General features: G+C 37.6%; 1 protein-coding gene across 3 annotated transcripts in view; it reads left to right on the plus strand.

The window, feature by feature from the left end:
- The window catches only part of prkdc (protein kinase, DNA-activated, catalytic subunit), a 287,184-nt gene that overhangs the window by 110,278 nt on the left and 157,354 nt on the right, over window positions 1–19,552 (plus strand). For all 3 annotated transcript variants that reach the window (XM_069921531.1, XM_069921532.1, XM_069921533.1), the window contains exons 24-31: window positions 3,361–3,524; window positions 3,674–3,820; window positions 5,817–5,924; window positions 6,530–6,756; window positions 10,360–10,454; window positions 10,688–10,787; window positions 15,114–15,247; window positions 18,336–18,590. In XM_069921531.1, coding sequence (XP_069777632.1) covers window positions 3,361–3,524; window positions 3,674–3,820; window positions 5,817–5,924; window positions 6,530–6,756; window positions 10,360–10,454; window positions 10,688–10,787; window positions 15,114–15,247; window positions 18,336–18,590 — 1,230 coding nt within the window. The remainder of the gene's footprint in view (window positions 1–3,360; window positions 3,525–3,673; window positions 3,821–5,816; window positions 5,925–6,529; window positions 6,757–10,359; window positions 10,455–10,687; window positions 10,788–15,113; window positions 15,248–18,335; window positions 18,591–19,552) is intronic.

The following is a 19,552-nucleotide window of genomic DNA, read 5'->3' on the forward strand; positions in this document are numbered from 1 at the left end:
AGAAGCACAGGAATCAGCAGCGGAGCTCTGTTTTCTGCCGGTAGGGCTCTCTAAAAATGGCACCCGGCAGCCCTTCGAACAAAGGGCTAGCCAGGTGCATGTATTTCAGTCAATGCCCGCTATGAGCGCTGTCACAGAGCCTTTGACAGCTGAAACAGCTGGGAAGCTGCCAGCTGAAGGCTTGCAGTTAAAGGGACGTCCACTGACTGATGTAGTGGTGGCGCTGCGAAGTGCACCACCTGAAATGAAGATTCCTATAGACCTCGATGTGTCGGAGATGCTTGACAGAATATGGCTTGGGGATAACCCTCGCCATCAACCTCCAAATATTACTGGGGAGGTTATGGCGGGGGTTTCTACACGAAGTCACACTACAAGGAAAGCAGTTAAATTAAGGGAGGGAATACAAGACCTTTTGGCTATTCAGAAACAACTGGACCCTACTGTGTCTGAATCTACTTCAGTGGATAAGTTTCTTAAGAATCTTGAATCTAAGTTAACTGCTATATTGAAAGAATTTGTTAAAGCTTTAGATCAACTTGATACTAAACTTACTACCTTGGTGGATATTAATGCTCAACAGATGGCTGATTATGGAGCTTTTAAGCTTAAAACGAGTGAAAGACTTGATTTTTGTGACCAAGGTTTAGTTGAGGTACAAGATCAATTACAAGGTGTCAATAAAACAGTTGAAACTTTACAAATTCAGAATAAAAATTTAATGAAAAGGGTTGATTATTTGGAGAATCAATCCAGACGGAATAACATAAAAATTGTTGGTTTACCAGAAGATATGGAAGGATCAGATCCAAGAAAATTCTTTACTGAGCGGATTCCACAAGTATTAGGAGAAGATAAGTTCCCGGAAGGCTTAATACTGGAACGTGCACATAGACCTTTGAGAAGAAAGCCTTCTTTTGGACAAAAGCCACGACCTGTTTTGGTTCGTTGTTTAAATTATTATGATAGAGAGACAATTTTGCATGTGGCCATAAGAAGTGCACAACAAAGAAGATTTCCTTTGATGGTTCAGAATAATCGTGTTTTTTTAAATCCGGATTTGAGTCAAGAAGTTATGGCTCAACGACGTGAATTTAATTCTGTGAAAGAAGTGTTGTGGAAAAAAGGTTATAAAGCAACATTTAGATATCCTGCGGTACTGAAGATTTTTCAAGATGGTTACCAATCAAAATTTTTTGATGATCCTAAGGAAGCTATGGATTTTGCTCAATCGTTACCAATTATACAATTTCAGGAAAGACGTAGTCCTCCACGGTCTCCAAAGAGAGTGGAGATACAAGATGGGAATTGAATTCCAAGGAGAAATGGAAATAATGGTGGTCGAAGTGATAAAGTTGATTAAAAAATGCTAAAAATAAATTTTTTTTTCTCTCTTTGAGAAAATTTTAAATAATGATGATAGTTTATGTGAAACGTGAGTTGGGAGAGGGAGCTGGGTGGGCACTATTTTCCAGAAGTCATCAGCTACGTGTGAGTTATCTCACACCCGATATTGTGTGGGAGTTACCGCAATGAGCGGTTGACCCAGGAGGAGGTAGCAGTTGCCTCCTGCCTGGTTTTTTTTTCTTATTAATTTTTGGATTGAGGAGTGAAGGTTTTTTTTATTATTTTTAATTTTTTTAAATATTTTTTTTGTAGTTTTAGGAGGGGATAAGGGGAGGGAATTTTTTTTTCTTTTCTTTTTTTTGTGTGTTCTTTTAAGTAATGTTTAAATTTAAATTTTTTTTTTAATACTTAAGGTTTTAATTTATTAAGTATAAGAAAGTATTTGCTTGTTTAAAAAATTAAAAGTTGATGTGATTTTTTTGTAAAGTTTATTTAGTAGATAAGGAATATTTGAAATTTAAATCTGAATGGGATGGATAAGCTTTTTATTTTATATTTAACTTCAAGGTGAAACGAGTGGTAATTCTGGTGTAAATTATTTTATTATCTTAGTTACAGAACGAAGGGAACAATGGTGAAAGTTATAAATTGAATTGTACAATTCTTAATAAGGCTTGAATTTTGTTTGTTGTTTATGCTTCATTTGTTGAGGATATAGTTTTTGTTGTAGATGTGTTTTTATTATTTGGATATGTGAATTTTAAAGTAATGATTGGGGATATTTAAATGTGGTATTGGAGCTTTTATTGGATAAGTATTCAAGAGCAAAAGGGAAAAATGGTGGAAGAGTACTAAAATTGAATTGTATAATGCTTAATGAGGTTTGGATTTTGTTTTAAGATGGTGGTTTATGTGACTAATATGATGATAGATGTGAAGTTAGTTGATATTTGGTGAAGATTTATTTTTATAGAGAATGTTTTTTTTATCTTTTTTTCTCATGCTACAATTCTTTTTTAAGAATTGATTATTGTTTAATGTTTTTGTTTTTTTGTAAGTGGGTTTTTTTCTCTTACATATATTACTAATCATTAATCCTTCACTCTTTATTGTGGGGGGGAGAAGGAGGGGGGGTTGGATTAATTTGAGTCGGTTTATTAATGTTGTGTAATAATTATTGGGGGGGTAATAGTTTGTTTAGATTACTGATGTTGTATTGTAATTTCATTATTTCATTTTTAAATTTTTTATGTAATCTTATATCTTATCATGTTATAAAATCTTAAATAAAGTTTAAAAAAAAAGAAAAAAATATCCCATTGTCAGTGTGCATAGTAAAACACATCGACATGATAGTTCCACAGTGTTATAATCTTTACTGAGATCTATTGGCTAGACAGTAGCAATTGTACCCAATGGTGCCGCCAGTGAGGTACGTATATGTTCTAAATAAGGCTGCCAGAATTTTAGAAAAGTGTTATATCCCCTCCTAAGACTGTTTGTGACCTTTTTAAGTGGAATGTGGGTGTTCATTTCTGAAGACCACCTATCAATGAGGGAATCAGATTTCCATGTTACTGCTATACATTTCCTGGCCACACATTAGGCAATTTCTGTGAATTTAGTTTGGAAATTAGTTGGCAATTTACCAACACTAATAAAGTTCCCCAAAAGACAAAACGATGAATCTACTGGGAAGTGACTCCTGTCACCATAGTTAGGATGTCACAAAGGTCATACCAGAAGAGACTCACCTTTGAACAGAGTCAGGTGGAATGTTAGAAGGAACCAACCTCTGTATCACACATCTCTAATTGCAATTACATGTTATTAAATGTCATTTGGGTGCTTTCTTTTGCAGGAAAATGTTAAGTGTAATTATTGAAGCCCTGATTGATAGATCTTGTTTTTTTACTTGCATTATGGACTTTGCTGTTTTCTATTTTCATTCAAAATCACTAACAAAAATATGGTATTGCATGAATACTTGGGCATTCTCCTTTGATTCAACAGCTGTGTCTTTTGAGGAAATGATGAAGAAATGTGTTGCTTGGGTAGCGGAGAAGGCATTGAGTTTCGCAGTACCATTTGCAGATATGAAACCTGTCATTTATTTGGATTCATTCCTACCACGCATCTCTGAGCTTGCACTTGCTGCCAGTGATCGACAAACTAAGGTGAACTACCCTTCTCATCATCCACTTTGAATATCTTATATTTTTGGGTAGTCATTCTATTTTTTGGTAATGTTTTATATAATTGCAAAAATGTTTTCCATTGTTTTTAAATATTACAATATTATGTTATGCATTATAAATCCTGCCAGGTTGCAGCTTGTGAACTGTTGCATAGTGTGGTTGCTTATATGCTGGGGAAAGGATCCCAAATCTCTGAAGGTCAACAAGAAACTATGTACCAGCTGAACAGACGTGTGTATCCAGTCTTACTCCGTCTTGGTTGTGATTTGGATAAGGTAAAAAAAATAAGGCTTTAAATATGTGATTATCAAAATACATTTTTTATTAAAGTTTAATATGTTGTGGGTTAAAATCAATAATGTATATAGTCTACAAGTGTTGTATTATCTTTGTTGTGTATTTTCTGTACTGTTTAAATATGATCTACGAGTCATTGCCTTTAATAACCTGAAAGGCTTGCTTTTTCAAATAATGTGCTAATATAGCTGGGAAATAGAATACATCAACACATGCACACTTTGAACAAGCAATATCAAAATGCTAGCTCTGTGTAGAGAAGTAGTAGTAGTTTATTTATGTAGTGCATTTAACACAATGTATGTTACTATCTAAATGACAACAGACAGCCAAAATACACCAGCACCGCCAACATTTTTTCATAGACTATCCAACTTAGAACATTAATTTTTTAAACCCTAACCCATTTCTCCCTATCCCAGCTATGAATAACTTTGCAATTTTATATGAATGACAGTGCTAAAATCACCAGACTTCAAAGAACAAGCAGTGAAGAAAAATAAGCCCCATGGCAATTCCATTTGGATGTTGTAAGAAGTCCAGCCGCAGCCATCTTAGTGCTGGTTTACTGGCATTGGCAGGACTTGGATGTTAAAATCTGCCACCTTCAAAAGGGGAACCTACCAACCAAGTCACAGTTTCCTGAGGCAGCAGGGCAACAGTTCACTTCAAAACCCCCCGACATTGGACGATCCGAACGCCTTGAGGTCTCGCGTCTCAGGTTGACATCGACTACGACCAACACACCCTTCAGGATTTCTTGGGGCTATCACTGCTCCGGTTGTATCGGGACACCACCTCCGTCTCCGCCACATTACACGTTTTCCACGACCATCGAAGCAGGCATCACTGGAAGGACGAGGCCACATCGCCACGCTACCCTGCAGCTCGGTCTCTTCAGTAGGCCTCACTCCACGACCGTCAAGCTGCAAACCTTGTGGCTTCGTCTCAGCAACCCACTCATTGTTTGGCGACCCAGGTTGCAGTTCCAGAGTCACTGCGTTTCATTGAAAACTCTTGTTGAATCCAGGTTTGTGCAGGGTGCGTCCCCTAGTTATTACAGCAGTCCTGGGATCCAGAGCAGCTGTTGCTGCGACTGCAGTCATGCTGTCATATTTACAGAGATTCACACTGTTCCAAAAAAAATCTGAGTGGACGCAAATAGAATCAACTTTCATTTCCTAAAGCTATACCCCACTTCTCTTGCATCATTAAACAGATGTTCCTTCTCTCATTATGGCAACTATGTACTCCTGCACCTGTGCAGTATCATCCATTCATCTCTGGATCATAGCATCTCCCATTAATGGTTTTGGACTGCAGCATTTCTGATATACTTCAGGCCTTTCCTTTCTGTGTCAGTGATCACCCTCTTCTGGATCACTGGCCAATCATGAGAAATCCTGTTATAAACTCATACCAGATCCAGTGCTATCTGCAAGAGTATTTTCTGTGGAATGTTAATAAAATTTGATAAGTATGTTCTATTGAAGAGCTGTCAAAAAGAAAATCTTCAGATGTTGGGGTTGACTTCAAAACATGAAAGTGCTGGAAAAATTCATCAGGTCATGTGGCATCCATGGGAAGTATAAGGTAATTAATGTTTTGCACCTGAGCCCTTCGTCAGGAATCTGCTGACGAAGGGTTTAGGCCTAAAACATTAATTGCCTTTTACTTCCCACGGATGCTGCATGACCCGCTGAGTTCCACTGAAGTGCTGATGTTTTCCTTCAGGGATACAGAAATAGTTCTCAAATCTAACCATCTGAAAATAAAGAAGTGGTTAACAACTGCATCGAACCTCATTATTTCTGTCGTGCACTAACAATAGCGGTTCCCTTTTTATTCCAATGGACCAGATATACACAGAATGGGTGATGTTTTGATGTAGTTCATCTTAATACCTATCATTTAGAATTAGACGGAGATTGAACATGAATAAAATGGTTTGTTTATTTATATTTTTATGCATAGGTAACCAGCCAGTTATTTGAACCACTTGTCATGCAACTTATTCATTGGTTGACAAATAACACGAAATTTGAAAGTCGTGATACAGTGGCATTGCTGGAAACTATTCTGGTAATTATTGCTCACTTATTTTGGTTTTTTTTCTGAACTTTCAAAACCATTTTAACGTATAGAAAACAGTTATTTTTAATGTCTTTCCCAGTAATTACTTTTGTATACAAGAGAAAGGCAAGTTGAACCACATTAAAGAGAAAAATCCTAAACCACACTTTTGACATTGTGAACATGAATGTACGTGAATTTCTGATGTTGATTTCAAGCCTCTATCATTTGGTTTTGCTTTTTTTTGTAATGTACTGGTATTGCGAGTACGAAAAGATTTATTTTCCAAGGATTCATCCTATTGAAATGAATATCCAGAGTACTTCAGTTACCAGGAAGCAGTTATGCAAACATATTCAAATACTGAATATATATTCAGAATGTGTGGGAGAAGCTAAGGTGAACACTTTGTTTTTGCTTAGCGACATTTGGCAGAACTAACACTATTTTTGCAGTGTGTGGGATACAAAACCAATGCAGTTGAACAGTGAAGGTATGTCTCTGTATGTTGTGCTACGTTCTTTGGCCAGAAGCTACATGGCTTATAGTTATTGGGCAATGCTTTTCTCTAAAACTGCAGTACAGCTTAGTCTGAAAAGTGATATTTTTCATAGGATGGCATTGTAGATCCAGAAGACAGTACTCTGCGAGACTTCTGTGGGAAATGTGTGCAAGAATTCCTCAAGTGGTCCATAAAACAGACGACCACACAGCAGCAACAGAGGAGTCCAGTAAATACAAAGTCACTCTTCAAGAGACTGTATAGCCTAGCTCTTCATCCCAACACTTTCAGGAGACTGGGGGCAGCCCTTGCATTTAATAGCGTATACCGAGAATTCAGGTAGGCCTATTTCAACCTTGGAAATAATTTAATTGTATAATATATTTAATTATTTTAGATAATTGAATCTGTATATTTCAACCTTGGATCAATATAAATGACTCAAAAAGAGATTGTGCATAATGTAATGCACATTTAAGCAGTGTGTAAAGTAACTACATGCACAGGTGTATAGAAGTAGAAAATTGTACATGCTGGAGAAGGGAAATGCAAACAAACAACATTGAAAATTCTCAGGCAACATCTATGGAGAGAGAAGAGTTAATATATTAAGCTGATGATCTTTCATCAGAATTGTTTTCTGACCTCTACTGAAAATTATTTTATCTGAACCTTTACAAGTAGACATTTCATGCTTTTCTATTGTCTGTTACATGCTTTTAAGTGACCTTCCTATAAATATAATTGTAGCTATTGTGTATTTGCTCTAGTTGAATGAAATTTGGATGTGATGTGATCACACATCCTGCACTCCTAACAAATTCTCCTCATTTCCAGGATCATTGAGGGAGCTTAGCACTAGCCACTATCCCATTTTTCTAAGATAACCTGTCTCCTTGATCTCACTTCCACCACTTGATCTCCAACCCCAAATATGACAAGCTCGTGGGCATTTTTTGTCTTTTCTGCCACCACATTTAGTTTCTCTCTTTACCTCTCTTCAGTCTTGTTCTGAATCTTTTTAATTTTGTCGTTTCTCATCCATTTTTTTTAACTTGCCCCTTTTCATCTTATCTTTTCCCTCTGGTCCAATTCTATTGCTTGTCTCCTCAGCACAAGTTGATTAAATCACTCTCCTAACTTGCTGTTTCCTGACATTTTTTCTCAGTGACAGTGTGAGTTTACCTCTGCAATTCCAAGTCATTAACACTCACCACCTAAATTCTTTAAATGTATTTTCATTTCCCACATTCTTTGTTTTTTTTTCTCCTAAAAGTTCCTGTTTGAATCCATTCAGTTTTTGCTTATAAGTATGAAGACCTCGCTGGCCACAATCATGGATCACATCATCTGCAACTGACCAGTCCTCTCTTGTTTCCTCAGTAACATCACCCTTTGATGTCTCTCTTATCTGCTTGTAGCTACTTACGTGAGAGTTGTAAGGTAAAACATCATGAGATGGGAATGTGCAGGGCTGTAACAAGATGTGAATGCATCCTTGTACTTACAAGATAAGAGAGACATTGATGGATTGAGAGGCAGGAAGCTAGCAGGGAAAGGATAGCAACAGTTTTAGTCATTGGACAAGTAATGATATGATGATGTTCTAAGCACATATCCAAGGGTATAAAAAATCTCCATTTTGCTGATAACGGCAGAATGCATTCTCCGACTAACATGGTTAGTCGCAAGTGTTACAATCCGGTAATAAAGAACAAAGAACCCTGATTTCGACTCAGTCTGGTGTTTGTCTCACTCATTCATGAACAAAGCAGACCTAACAGAGTCCACTCAATTTATCTAAATTGGCCAGCTTGAGAATATTTTCTTTTCTAGTTCCATACGATTACCATGTATTCCTGGAACCATACTTCGACCACTCCTTCTACTTTATCTGAATTTTGTCCTTGAAATGCATCAGCTTGACTCACATTCACTTCCTCTGTAAGCTGATGATATGCAGTTTTTTTCTGCCACATCATTTGAGCCAGAAATTGCTTTCACTGCCAAATAAACTTTTGCAAAATATCCTCCAAATAAATATTGAGAGGATTGAAGCTCAATTTTTTAGCCGTGTTCAGAAGCATCAGTCCTCCATTGTGGCTCTCATTCTCCCATTTTAATCACTTGTTGATGTTGCACAAGGACACAGAACCTTGGAATCATATTTGACCTTGACCAAATGTCAAAGCTCTTATTCCAAATAACTCTTGTGTGTTATTTGCTTTATTTCAGCAATATTGCTCAACTCCACTCTGGTTCAGCTCCAATGCCACTCAAAGCAAAACATTTTTTTATCAACAGGGCTTTTTTTCGAGAAACATTTATCCTCAATTTTTCAGAAGTCGAATTTGAAAAAATTCAACCACATGTAATGATATAGAATTCAATCTTGTCTACCCATTACTTCTGTTCTCAATGGCCTCTGCTGGCATGTGATCCGTCGGGAGTGATTTAAAATCATTCAACAACCTTTCTTCACTCTTTCTTCTGAAGCCTCATATTTCTACCCTAATTCTTCCTGTTTTTTTCTCTTATTTGTCCCAATATTGATATTAACTACTGAGACCATATCAGCTTGAATCCCTTTCATAAACTTCTTATCTTCATCTTTAAAATCTACTTTGTACCCAAAACAATCTCACTGCCATGTTAAAAATTGTGACATAAAATATGCAGTGTCGTCCATAATGTTTGGGACAAAGATACTTTCTTCCTTTATTTCCCCCTGTGCTCCACAGTTTTAAATTTGTAATCAAACAATTCACATTTGATTGCAGTGCAAATTCCAGACTTTATTCAAGGTTATTTGTATACATTTTGATTTGACAATATAAAAATTACAGAATTTATTTTACATAGTTCCCCCATTCCAGGGCATCATAATGTTTTGAATATTTAGCTTCGCAGGTCTTTGTAATTACTCAGGTATGTTTAATTGCTTCATTGGTGCAATATAAGATCGCTAGGCTTACTTCTAAGCTTTTGATCACCTTTGGAGTCTGTTTTTGCCATTTTTCAACATGAGGACCAGAGTTGCGCCAATGAAAGTCAAAGAAGCCATTATGAAGCTCAAAAACAAGAATAAAACAGTAAGAGACATTGTTCAAACCTTAAGAAGAAAGAGTTTACTAGCGAGCTCAGTAATCACAAAGGGACTGGTAGGCCAAAGAAGACCTCCACTGCTGATGACACAAGAATTTTCATCATAATGAAGAAAAATCCCCAGATGCCAGTTCAATAGATCCGAAATACTCTTCAGAAGGCAGGGTATGGATGTGTCAATGTCTGCAGAAGGCTTCATGAACAGAAATACAGAGGCTACACTGCAAGTTGCAAACCAATAGCGAGCCACAGAAACAGGATGGCCAGATTACAGTTCGTCAAAAAATATTTAAAAGAGCCTGCAGAATTCTGGAAAAAGGTCTTGTGGACAGATGAGACCAAGATTAACCTGTATCAGAGTGATGGCAGGGGCAAAGTGTGGAGGCATAAAGGAACTGCCTAAGATTGAAAGCATGTCACCTTTTTTATGAAACATGGTGGTGGGGTGTAATGGCTGCCACAGGTACACTTAATCTTCATGATGTAACTCCTGATATCAAAATGAATTCTGAGGTGCATAGAAACATCTTAACTGCTGGTTAGCACAACGCTGTTACAGCATCAGTGAACAGGATTTGAAATTGGCACTGTCTGTAAGGAGTTTTTACGTTCTCCCTGTATCTGTATAGGTTTCCGCCCACCATTCAATATGTCAAGTGGCACAGGCTTGTGGGCTGAAAGGGAGGGCCTGTTACCATGCTCTATGTCTACATTTTAAAATTTTAAACATTTAACTTTAAATTCAAAATTATATTCTTCAAGGGAGCTTTTAGACACACTGATATACAAGATCTGTATGTTTTTTTTTATTCACCAACAACAATGCTGTTTTTCCAGGGAAGAAAATGCTTTAGTTGACCAGTTTGTGTTTGAAATATTGGTTGTATATGTGGAAAGCCTTGCCCTCGCACATGTAGATGATAAATCATTGGGTAAGTTCTTTTTCATATTTCTAATTTATTAAGTTTCTGTGATAATATTTAAAGAAATGTTTCCACTTGTTCTTTTTTTCATAGTTGTTTATATGTAGTTGAGACATCATTGCTATCAATTGGAAATTTCTTAACAATGTAATTTTAATTCCCCCAGATTCATATTGAGATGTTCTTTGGTAATAATTTATTTTAAAATAATAAAAGCAAATGGATATTTTTTTCCTCTGTAGGTACAATTCAGCAGTGCAGTGATGTTATTGATCACCTGAAGCGCATTATAAAGCAGAAAGCTCGTACTTTGAATATACGTGTCAAAAGGCGTGTGCCCAGGTTTGTCTGTTGCATATTATGAACGTTTTGGCTTCATAACTTGGAAAGGGTGTGCATTTGCCATTAGTAATCCATTGCATGTAAAATGATGTTTTCATGTTTCACATTTTAATTCTGGGAAGAGGCTGATTGGTGACAAACATTCCATAGATACTTCATTACTTTTAGAAGACAGAACAGTGTATTTCAAGAACAGAACCTTTAACCCATGGCATTTCCACAGAACATGGTACTAAATTAAACAAAATCTCTTCTACTTGCACACGATCCATATCCCTCCATTTCCTGCATAATTTAAAGTGACAACTTTGTAGAGTGAGTCTCAGTGGTATATTGGACTGGGTAGTACAGTGTAGCCTAATTTTGTTTTAGTTTTCCTCATTTTGTAGGTGCACTTTAAAATAATATGAGTGAGATCAGTTATCTTCATTTCCACAATCACTCACAATTGTTCGTCTCTTCAAAGACAGAGTGACACCGTGCACTTTGTCCAACCACAACCTAATTAGGTGAATTATGAATAAAATAATTTAAGAACAAAAGAAAGAGCAGTGGGCCAGTCAAGCTCACTCCACATTCAGTAAGATCATGACCAGTCCAGTCTTGGCCTTAGCACCACTTTCATTGCTCTGCCAATAACCTGAGACTCTCTAATATTTTAAATATGTTGGTCTCCCACATGTCCATTCAATGTCACTGTAGAGAATTTTAGAGTTGCAGTAAACAAAAAAAAAATTGCTGGAGAAGCTCAGCAAATCCCCCAGTGTTCGTAGGAGGCATAGATATATAATTAAAGTTTCGGGCCTGAGCCCTTCGTCAAGATATTGGACGCTGCAAGACTTGCTGAGTTTCTCCAGCACTTTAGTGTATTTACTACAATTGCAGTGTTTGCAGACTTGCTTGCTTCACTCTAATATGTCACAACCTTCTGAGAGAAGAAATTCCTCCAGTCCATTCTAATAAGCCTTCCGAATGACCTACTGTACTTGCATGCAGACTTCCTGTGTTTCATTACTCAGAGCCCAAGTCCCCAGATCTTTTTGTACAACATTTTGTCGTATCACTGTTTAATTTTATTTTGTTTATCCTTACCGTTTTGTAAAGAATGCTTGTGTATCAGTCTTTGGAAAGTGAGCAGGATAACGCTATGAGCTAGGTTTATGCAACTGAAATTCGACTTCATCTGCAGAGAATTAGCAGGCAGTTGTCTGAATGAATTTAAAAAAATTGCACATGCTGGAAATTTGAAGCAAAAATGAAAACATGATAAACTTAGCACGCAGGGTTGCATTTGTGGGGGGAGAAACTGAGGCAATGGTTCAGTCAATGACCCTTAATCAGATCTGGAACTATGAGAACACAAGCAGTGCAGAGGTTGGAGAGGACAGAGGAAAGTCTGTGTAGAGTAAAGACCAAAGTTGTGTAGGTAAAATGAAGATTGGAATAGTCAGATGGAAACAAATTGTTGATTTCCACTGAAGTATAAGAATAAAGAAGCCTTGCTGCAATTATATCTGGAAAACTGTACAGGCTGTCCCTGGTTATGAACACCTAGCTTACATGAGCTATAATATTTAATTCAAAACTCTGAAGTATGTACCTACACTCATTTATATGAATGGTGGAACTAGTTTCCCCCCTCTCCATTTTTTAGTTAAATGTTCTTTCTTATCAGTCTTGTGTGAATTTGATGTTATTCATTATTAAATAGCAAGGAGAAACGGCTACCATATTTAGTGAGTGACTTTTATTTAGCATTTCCAACCTATGGATGTCTGTATAAACAGAATCATTTTGTTTCCCTGAATGTCCTGAATACATTTTTGGTCTTCATTAAGGAAGGATGTACCTGCCTTAAGGGCAGTGCAGAGAAGGTTCATTAAAATGGTTCATGGATGATTAGGATTATAATGTAGAAAGACGAAGCAGGAAGGGCTTTATGATTGGAGTTATTCTTCTCAAGAGGTGATTGCAATGAAGCATATTAGATTTTGGGAGACTTGCCACGATAAGTGATGTGAGGAAATTTCCTTGCCTGAGGCTATCTCAAATTAGAAGGTTGCTTGCCTCAGCATAAAGTCTTAAAATGGCTTTGAGACCTTCCTGATGGGGACAGTGGTGTACAGGAAGTAGACATCTAAGGTGAAGATGAGACAGTACAGACTAGGGATTTGGAATTTGCTCCATGTTGCCTGTTATTTCAACTCCCCTCTCATTCCCTCTGTGACAGAATATATAGATATGTTTTTGGGAGATAAATTGGGAACGTTTGTTAGAGTAGTTTACATACAAACACTTTAAAACAGATCATATTTGAAATACTGGAGCTCTGATAATGCTAGACATATTGACTTCACAGCCTTTTCAAGAGCTTTGGAGAATGCCCAAGAGACTTCACTAATGGATTGTTGTTTACAAAAAGGCAACAGATGAAAGAGCTTGTCAGAGCTGCCTTTTGTCTGGAAGGGAACTTGCTGTTCTAAAAAGGTCATGTGGTTTGGCAAGCAGAGAGTGTCAAACAGCCTTTCTCTCTGTGGTGGGTGAGAGAAATCTACAGTGAGAGAAATCTTACAGTGTTACAGCCAGAAACAGCAGCTGGGACTGGAACAGGACAAGCTGGCAAGCTTCTAGAAAACCCTATTTGGAAGATGGTTTGTAAGTGCTTTTTTCAGCTTGGTCAAAGCCCTTGTGGTTCATGCAAGAGGAGAGGACTGGCTGTCTAATGTTTCACTTGAAATAAGAGAAACAAAAAGGAACTCTGTGGTGACCTGAAAGAAAGAGGTTATCATCTGGAGAACCCTGAAGGGGCAAATTTCTTCTGCAAGACACTGAAGTGGCTGGGGTGCGTACAACGAATCTCTCTCTGAAAACCAACAAGAACCTCCTGAGCCGTAACCATTTACCTTTCAAGCACCAAAGCCTGGTGAACTTTATAAATATTAAATTCTGTGCACAGTATAAGAATTCCCTGCAACCAGTGAACTTGGAGGAATGAGAAGTGAGATTGGACTGTGAACCAAAGAACTTTTCTGAACTTACACACACATTACATGCACGTTTGCTTAGAATTAGAAAGGGGTTAAGTTAGGTTAGTTAAGTCAATAGTGATAAGTTAAAGTGGAATTCTGTTTTCATGTTTAAAGATAATTAAAAGCAACTTTTTGTTTAAGTAACCATTTGTCTTGGTGAATATCTATTGCAGCTGGGTTTTGGGGTCTTTTGGGTTCGTAACTGTACCCTTTATCTTCTAATCACCTACTCCACCCTTTGACTCATCTTCCTCTACCTGACCCCTTATTTTTTCTTGCATCTCCCTCCCTTACTTTGGTATCTGCTAATCTTTTGTGTCTGTCATATTTCACCACTACCTGGTTTACCAGTCCCACATGCAGGCCCTGTTTCACCCCTCACACACTGTCCTCTTTAGCGGCTTCTCCACTACATTTCCCCAGACTTGATAAAGGGTCTCAGTGTGAAAGGTTGACCATTATTTTTTCCCACTTCTGCTGCTTGTTCCACTGAGTTCCTCCAGCATATTGTGTTGAGCTTCAGATTCCAGTATCTGCAATATCCTGCATCTGCCATGGACTCAACTCCATCTACCCGCCACTTCCCATAATCCTGAATTTCCCTATTCTTTAAAATTCTAACTTTGTGTCTTAAATACATCAGTGAGGCAGCCTCTTCTGGTTCCTTGGTCAGAGAATTAAACAGATACACTACCCTGCGGGAGAAGCAAATCCTCTTAATTTCTGTCTTAAATCTACTCCCCCAAATCTTACAGCTGTGTCTTCTATCTCAAGTACCACCTGCCAATGGAAACAACCTCCCTCCAATCTTACCTATTCCTTTCTTGAGTTTACACAAGATTCCTCACTCATCTTTCTGAACTCCATTGTCTATAATTCCAGGCTACTTGATCTCTTCTCATAAGCAAACCACTCATTTCTAGAATCAATCTGGTGACACTCATAGCCAGAATATCCTTTCTCATGGAAGGAGGCTAGAACTGCACACTACTCCAGCTGCAGCCTCACCACTGCCCTGTACAGTTGCAGCAGGACCTCCAAGCTCTTAAATTCTTTTCCTCTAGCAATAAAAGCCAGAAACTCATTTGCCTCCTTGATTAACTGTTGCACCTACAAACTAACCATTTGTGATATCATTTTCATGAAGTGAGGAAGATTTGGGTTAGAAATTTTAATGTACTATACTTCTAAGTGCATGGCTCAAGCAGAAAACAGAAAAGACCATTGAAGCCTTAATATCTTTGAAGAAGAAACTGTATTGATTAAAATATGTCTTTTGTATTGTGCATTTCTGCAGGGGATTTTGCTCTGAGCAGATGGTGTGTTTAACAGATGTTGTCCTGTGGCTGTTGGTTCAGTGTGGACGACCCCAAACAGAGTGCAGACACAAATGTATGGTACTCTTCTACGAACTCGTTCCATATTTGCCAGGTGTGTATAGTTTTTCTATTTTTGAAAGGAAAATATCTATTATCTTTAAATCTGAAACTGAATCTTAAAATAAATTATTGTCAGAGTACATACATTACATCACATTTAACCCTGAGATTCTTTTTCCTGCGGGCAAGGCAGAATTACCACTGATTGGTAGTGCAAAAAACAACTGTACACTGCGTATAAATGTAAACAAATAAGGGATTGTAAACCGATAACGAATGTAAACAAACTGTGCAATACCGAGAGAATTAAAAAAATACAATAAAGTCCATATATAAGAGTCCTTAAATGAATCCCTGAATGAATTTGTTGTTGAGGAGTCTGATGGTGGAGTTTGTAAATTAAAGATAGCATCTCCAGCATAAATTCCAAGTACTCTCCATCTCAAGAATGTAAAAGATGGGCAGGTTTAATATACAATTACAATATTCTTAAATCTTCAACTGGCAGTAATAAAATGACTTCAAACTGAGGGACTGCCATGCCAAGTTAATCAAATTCACAGGTACCATTTTAAAAGTAGTGCATCCCGAAGAACACATCTCATTGCATGCCAAAAAATCAGAAAATGTAGATTGGCACAGCTAAATTTTGCGAGGTCAAGTGCATACAAGTCTGCTGGAGTTTAATTAATGCACTAATAAAAGCTCCCACTGTTTATTGTGTGAGGAACATTAGGGCAGGATTAACTGATGCAGTGCGAGGAGATACTCAGCCACTACTTTGGATCTATCTCTCTACAAAGCAAGTTGTTTGTTCAATTAACATTTTGAACTCCAGGGATTTATCATTTTAAAAACAGGACAGATTACACTTCATAATGAACAGTGTGCAAAGTTTTTTAGTCATCCAGATGGATGGAGTAACAATCTACAGACCATATCTGGTTCAAATCTCACAGGACTATTTCTGGGGTTTAAATTCAGTTAAATTAACACTGTATTTATAGAAAATGAGTGGGAAATATTCAAATCGCAAGAAACTTTGCCGCAGTAGTGAAACATTGTCAATAACATTGCTGTAGCTGAGTACAACTGTACTCCCTTAACTACATTTTGGAAATTAACTTACAGAATTTAACTTGGGGAGGGGCAGTGGAAAGAAATAACTACATACAAAATTGGAGAGAAGCAACAAATTTTGTAGAGTTTTTAAAAAAATTTTCATTTACTTAATGTTATGGGCTATGGATGTGAAGTTACTGAGGTGATTAGATTGGCTGTAACAGGTGGTTCTTCTATTGTCATGCCCTCTCCAGGCTGAAGACATGAACAAACATCTCAGGATGCAGCAATGCTGTGCTTTTCATCTGCAAGGCATCTCTGATGCATCACATTTTGGGGAGCACATTAGCCATGGCCAGTTCCTTAAATTAATCTCTCAGCCTTTACTCCAGTTGCACGTTAACTCCCTGAACTGCTCCTAAACCACATTTCTCTCATGAACCCCAAATCTTGAGTCCCATCCCTTTATCTGATATCCCCACTTCCTAAATCCTCCAAATCCACAAGCCTGGAGTGTCAGGAAAAATGGTTGTTGGATGAAGATGCACTCAGACTGGAAGGGGCGTGGCAGAGAAGGGACATGGTTGTGATTGCCAATGTAATCAACGCAGAGATGTCATATCTAAATCTTATTGCCCACAGTATTGAGTGGCTAAAAAAATGTGTTGTTCATTTTGCACGAGGTATGTCTGCCCCCTGAGTCCAATGTTGGTCACAGCTATTAAATAATCATGATAACTTTGTCATTGCTAATTAAAATGGTTTAACATGAGAGAAATGCATCCTGTGAAAACACCTTTCCCCTTGTTGGAAATTGTGTTTGCTGTGTACCAGCTGATCCCTCGTAACTGTACTTTTGTGCTGTCTCTTCCTTGTATTATGTTTGAAATGTCTGCTTGCAAAACAACCTCTGTCACTGCATTTTGAAACATGATAATAAACTTGAATGTAAGAAATAGAAACAGGAGGAGGCCATCAGGCCTGATGAGCCTACTTCATTATCCTAAATGATTGTAGCTGAGTTTCTCAGCAAGTTTGTGTATTCCGCACATAACCCTTAATTGCCCTATTGTTTAAAAATCTGTGCAACAGTGTCTTAAATACATGTAATAAGTTAGCTGCTATTAAAAATTACCCCTCCATTAATCTTCATCCACGAAGCCAAGCCAAAGAAAGAAGAACTAATTTATTGTTCAGAGAATTGCACTAATTTACTACTCTCTGGGAGAAGCAGTTTCTTAAATCTACTCCCTTGAATCTTGAGGCTACGTCGTCTCGTCCTAATATCACTGCTAATGGAAACATACTCCCTGCTTCTATCTTAGCACTTCCTTTCATAATTTTATGTCTCAATACGATGCCACCTCATCTTCCTAAACTCCAAAATGATGGTAATGGATGGGGAAAATTTAGGACAGTACAGTTAACATGGTGTTAGTGGTTAACGCAAGACTCTTATAATGCCAGTGACGGGTTCGAATCCATCGCTGTCTGCAAGGAGTTTGTGTGTTCTGCTTGTGTCTGTGTGGGTTTCCTCTGGGTACTCCAGTTTCCTCCCACCGTTCAAAAATGTACTGAGGGTGTAGGTTATTTTGGTGTAATTGGGTGGCATGAACTTGTGGGCTGAAATGGCCTGTTATCGTGTTGTATGTCTAAATTAAAAAAAAAATAGATTTGCATTACAGAAAGCCATGACATGGATGATCACCTATAGTGTATGATTTCAGTTAATGGTCTTCCAGTATTGATTCATTCAAACCTAATAGGAAACACACTTCCCTAACAATGTCATTACTCACTTTGACTTGTGTATGGTCTGTGGTGCAATAAAGTGTGGTGATTGACTAGCAGGCTTTGTTGGCCATTCCAAAGGCAGTATGAGGATGTTCCATGCCTTTTTCATTCCCAGTTTTACTTTCCTTTATTTCTTCCACGTATCTTACTCCCAGTCTGCCCCTGCATCATATTATTAGTAACATTGTGCATTGAACCTTCACAGTACCATTTTATTTATTTACTGTTTTTCCAGTTGTCGTCTGTCTTCATTCTTCAAAGTGCAACTATGTATTTATTTTAAGGAAACCAAACGCCGTCATCTTGGCTGGATGGAATTCTAAAGGAGAATGATATTTCATTTCTTATTAATAAGTTTGAGGGTGCTGGAAATGAGAACGCCAGTTGTTCCGGAATCATTTCCAATCCCACGCTTAATGATCTTCAGGACCCCTTTAGTGTAAGAGCAACTGTGCAATGGATGGATATGTTGCTGGCAGCTCTCGACTGTTATAATACATTTATCGGGCTCCATATACTCAAAGCAAATGAGCTTCTTGGTGAGTTTCTTTTTTGTTGATTTTGAATGCAGTTACTGTTTGTCTCAATGGGCTGTAAACAACATTTCTGTACTCATCAAGATCCTAAAGTCCAATCTACCTCATTTTCTGGTGTGAAGAACCAAAAATTTTCAGTATTTCATTTCCTCCATTGATTGGGATGCCATATACTTGTTACATTTGCCTCTCTTTTTTTTCCCCCAAGGTATCGGATTTGACATGTACATTGCACAAAATTTGTTCGCTTTTGTTTGCCGCGAAAGCACATAAGGATGAGCCACTAGCCCAGCACTCCCACCAGTAAGAGAATGAGTAACACAGACTTACCCACTTGGCTGTGTTGGTTTTTTTTTCACACCACTTCTGCTGCTCCAATAGTCTTCTCAGGGAGCCCAAGTGAACATTGCAGATCCACTCAGATTTCTGAGCCCCTAGATTGGGAAATCCTTGTGCTGAGCTATAGATTACATTAATTGAAACCAGTGAAAGAAGCGCCTGGGAGTTTCCTTTTATTTGATTTAAACTGTGTCTCTATTTTTAGTGCAATAATTCTTTTAAAGAGTGCTTTAATGTTTGTGAATATTGTACATTTCCTTTATTTTAAATGAAGATTGTAATTTTTTATCTATAACGAACATAGAAGCCTACGTGTTTGCACCATACATGAAGCAGAACATCACTCCTGGCAGCCTGTTATAGACACCTATATAAATAAAACTTGCCACACACATCTCCTTTAAAATTTGCCCGTCATCTTAAACACATGTTATATTTTTACTCTGGGAAAAAGATCCTGACTGTCTACGCCATCTATGCCTCTCATAATTTTATAAACTTCTCTAATGCCTCCCCTCAGCCTCTGCTTCAAAGAAAACAACCCAAATTTATCCAATTTCTCCCCATTTGGACATATCCTCTAATCCAGGCAAATGTAACTGGTAAGTCTCTTCTCTATCGTAACC

The sequence above is a fragment of the Narcine bancroftii genome, chromosome 2 (genome assembly GCF_036971445.1).
Source record: "Narcine bancroftii isolate sNarBan1 chromosome 2, sNarBan1.hap1, whole genome shotgun sequence".
Classification (NCBI taxonomy): Eukaryota; Metazoa; Chordata; class Chondrichthyes; order Torpediniformes; family Narcinidae; genus Narcine; species Narcine bancroftii.